The sequence below is a fragment of the Balaenoptera ricei genome, chromosome 9, assembly GCF_028023285.1.
Source record: "Balaenoptera ricei isolate mBalRic1 chromosome 9, mBalRic1.hap2, whole genome shotgun sequence".
In the NCBI taxonomy this organism is placed as follows: Eukaryota; Metazoa; Chordata; class Mammalia; order Artiodactyla; family Balaenopteridae; genus Balaenoptera; species Balaenoptera ricei.
The window spans coordinates 49,413,055-49,416,947 of record NC_082647.1 but is presented as its reverse complement, the minus strand read 5'-3'; the positions used below and the strand labels follow the sequence as shown (position 1 = coordinate 49,416,947).

The 3,893-nt window shown below is 41.9% G+C and overlaps 1 protein-coding gene across 1 annotated transcript; it reads left to right on the top strand.

Moving 5' to 3' along the window:
- The first annotated feature begins 3,040 nt into the window (after positions 1-3,040).
- Positions 3,041-3,474, top strand: LOC132371284 (AP-2 complex subunit sigma-like). Its single transcript, XM_059932521.1, has 2 exons — positions 3,041-3,185; positions 3,287-3,474. Exons 1-2 carry the CDS (start codon positions 3,041-3,043, stop codon positions 3,472-3,474), a joined length of 333 nt encoding a protein of 110 aa, XP_059788504.1.
- The last annotated feature ends 419 nt before the right edge of the window (positions 3,475-3,893 follow it).

Genomic DNA, 3,893 nt, shown 5'->3' with positions numbered 1-3,893 from the left:
AAGTGTTCATTTTAGTATTCTTTTAACTTTACTATATGTTTGAAATTGTTCATAATAAAAAGTTGGGAAGGATTTAAATTCCAAAGATATATTCCACCAACACCTGAAATTAACAAAATCTTATATCAACTATATCTCAATTAAAAAAATCACACACGGGCTTCCCTGGTGGCGCAGTGGTTGAGAATCCACCTGCCAATGCAGAGGGCACGGGTTCTATCCCTGGCCTGGGAAGATCCCACATGCCGCGGAGCAACTAAGCCCGCGCGCCACAACTACTGAAGCTCACGCGCCTAGAGCCCGTGCTCCGCAACAAGAGAAGCCACCACAGTGAGAAGCCCAAGCAGCACCACGAAGAGTAGCCCCCGCTCGCCGCAACTAGAGAAAGCCCGTGCACAGCAACGAAGACCCAACACAGCCAAAAATAAATAAATAAGTAAATTTATTTAAAAAAAAAAAATCACACACACACAAATATACTTCATCAGTCAGCGTTCTTAGTTTCTAGTAAAGAAACCAACTCTGGCTAATTTAGGAAAAAGGTTTTTATTAAAAAGGTAATGGGTAGCTCTCAGATTTTGGGACACCTTGAAAATCATACTACCCCACACGTCCTGTGAACTCCTCACTCTGGCCCCATCGACCTCACAGCTTGTTCTGCCACTGATGCTGCAACGGTTGCCTTGTCTTCCTCCGGAGACACAATATAGCTGCCATTGAACTGCTGCCTCTCCTGGGCCAGAATGGATTTTGTAAGCATCTGACTGGGGTAGCCCATGCCCTGACCACAAGGGAGTCTGAGAATGCACGAATCTTGCATTTCAGTTTCTATAGTGGAATGCTTGGCCTGCTTCATTAGGTGGGGGATTCTCCAGAAATAGCACGGTGGTTCAGATATTGATTGGTGAAGAACAGTAACAAAAGCCAACTGCTTCTGCAACTGATATAGAAGTCGATGTTATTAAAGGTGAAAGTTACACTCCTTCCCAGAGGAAGTCACAATTTAATATGTATGTATGTATCTGTCTATCTACCTATCTCTCCATCTATCTAAAGTATTGATAACATACACAGACTTTTTTACATAAACAATAATAACATTTACTGACAATTGCCATGTACCAGATACCACTTTTATATATGTTTATATGAATTAACTAATTTAATGCCCACAGCGACCCCAACGACCCTATGATATAGAGACTAACATTATTATTTTTATTTCCCTTTGAGGAAACTAAAGTTCCAAGGTTAAGTATATTTAAACTATCCAAGTTCCCAGACGTAGTAAGTGGTGGAGCCAGGATTATGAATCCAGATAGTTCCTACGCTCATTAAACACAGCCTCTCTGGTATCATTGTTTTATTACTTTCTTCATTCACTTATCAGTATATGATTGCCCACTTCATTCTGTTAATGGTTGAGTAATAAGGGCAATTGCAATTAATCTAATCATTCCCCTATTGATAAACATTCAGGTTGTCTGATTTTTCCCTAATTAAAACAATATTTCAATAAATGTCCTCTTAGACATTTTCTTTGTGCATATGTATAAGTATTTCCAAGAGTCCTAGAAGTGCAATTGCTGGGTCAAATTGTACAAGCATCTTAAAATTTATAGATATTGCCAAATTGCCTTCTAAAAACTTTTGTACCAATTTACGTCCCACCTCTCTGAGTATGAGTATCTCTCTCTCTTAACCGTTTTCTACGTTTGTGACAATTTAATAGTGAAAAATATTTCATTGTGATTTTAGTTTATATTTCCTTGATCATAGTAAACCTCAGCACCTTTTGTGTGTTCATTGGCTCTTTATATTTTACCCTCTATGAATTGCCCATTTACATCTTTTACCTTGTTTTCTCCATTGGATAAACTTTTTCTTGATTTGAGGGTGTGCTTATATAAAAATCCTTTGTCTGTCATATATGTTATCAATTGTTAAACTTTAAACTGAAAACTGAAGAATTTAAAAGCAACGGAAGTGTGTTACATGTGTGTGTGAGCATGCACACATGCACACTTCTCTATGATTAAAAATCAATCTTAGGGGAATTCTCTGGCGGTCCAGTGGTTAGGATTCTGTGCTTTCACTGCTATGGGCGCGGGTTCAATCCCTGGTTGGGGAACTAAGATCCCGCAAGCCGCGAGGTTCGACCAAAAAAAAAAAAAATTATAATCTGGGGTGAAATCTGAATGAGGCCTGTAGTCTAGTTAAACAGTATTGTGCTAATGTCAGTTTCCTTGCTTTGATATTGTTAAATTAAATATTACCATTGGGGGAAGCGGAATGTTGAGTTTCCTAGAGCTGCTGTAATAAATCACTACAAACTAAGTGATTTAAAACAACAGACATTTGCTCTCTTACATTTCTGGAGGCTAGAGTTCCAAAATCAGGATGTTACCAAGGCCATGCTCTCTCTGAATGCTCTAGAAAAGATTGCTTCCTTGCCTCTTCTGTAGCTTTTAGTGGTTTGCCAGCAATTCCTGGCATTCTTGGGCTTGTAGATACATCACTCCCATGTCTGCCTCCATTGGCACATGGTGTTCTTGTTGTGTCTGTGTACAACTTTCCCTCTTCTTATAAGGACATCAGTCATTGGATTAAGGCCCACCCTAATCCAGGATGCCCTCATTTTAACTTGATGTGAAAGGATGGTTTGAAGCTAGAAGCTGAGAGACTCAATGGAGATGTGTGCATTTATCAAGGTAAGAAGAGACCTGAGCTGGCACACAGGTAGGGAACAGCAAGGAAGGTATTAATGTGAGAAACATTCAGAAAGTAACATGTACAGGATTTAGTGACTGGTTGGATATCACAGAGTAAGTAAGAGAGAAAAGTTGAGAAAAACTCCCAGGTTTCTGGCTAGAGAGCCTGGATGGTTGCAATGCCATTCACTGACGCAATGTGCTGGTGATTCTCCAAGTGCCCCACCAAGCTATTCTCCACCCTTTAGCCATTGCTTTGTGCCCCAGAAAGCTGACCTTTGTGGACTGAATCACCTGGGAACTTTGACCTCTGGTTTGATGGGGTCTCTATGATCTGCTTCATCCTCATCCAGAACCTGGTGGGCAAGACACATCTAGTCAAGTGGTACGTGCAGTTTAATGACAGTGAGAAACCAAAGTTGATAGAGGAGGTGCACGCCACCAGAGTCACTGTTGGAGATGCCAAAACACCAACTTTGTGGAGTTCTGGAACTTTAACACCATTTACTGAAACTATGCCAGTCTCTACTTCTGGATCTGGGTAGATGTCCATGACAACAACCCGGCTATCTACCACTTTGTGGAGATCTTAAACAAATATTGCGACGATGTTTGTGAATTGTCTGCTTTTACATCCAAGGTTTATTCAGTGACAGACTTGACGTTGGTGACTAGCAAGATCTGTGAGACCAGCCAGATGAAGGTGCTGAAACAGCGGCTGAGGCTGCAGTCCCTGGAGTCCATGCCCGGGGACCACCTCTGACAGCCCCTCCTTCAAGTGCCCAGGAGGAAGGCACCCAGCTGGGGCTGGGTCTCAAGAGAGGAGACCGCACCCTACTGCCTCCAGGCCCCAGATGCCCTTAGAGGCCACCTTTGTGTGTACTGAGTAACTGTGCTGTCACTGTGTGATACTGTCAGTGTGTGTGTACAGACCCCCAATAAACTTGTGGTCCCTGCCTGAAAAAACAAACCCAACCTGAAATCAAATCAGGTTGGATTTGGCCACAGCTTCTGTTAGGCAGCCCTTCCTCCATAAGCAGGTAACATCTCTCTCCTCTGGCCCCTTGAGGGCATAGCAGGGATAACAGCTTCTCCTGTTGCTAGAGAACCCTTATTGAATAATCTCTTAAGCCCTTCACTAAACTCTCTTCAGTGACTTCTTGAGCGTATTATCTGTTTCCT

Coding starts and splice junctions, on each gene's coding strand:
- LOC132371284 (XM_059932521.1), top strand. CDS start 3,041: ATGATCTGCTTCATCCTCATCCAGAACCTGGTGGGCAAGACACATCTA. Junction 3,186..3,286: donor TGGAGATGCCAAAACACCAA/CTTTGTGGAGTT, acceptor CGGCTATCTACC/ACTTTGTGGAGATCTTAAAC.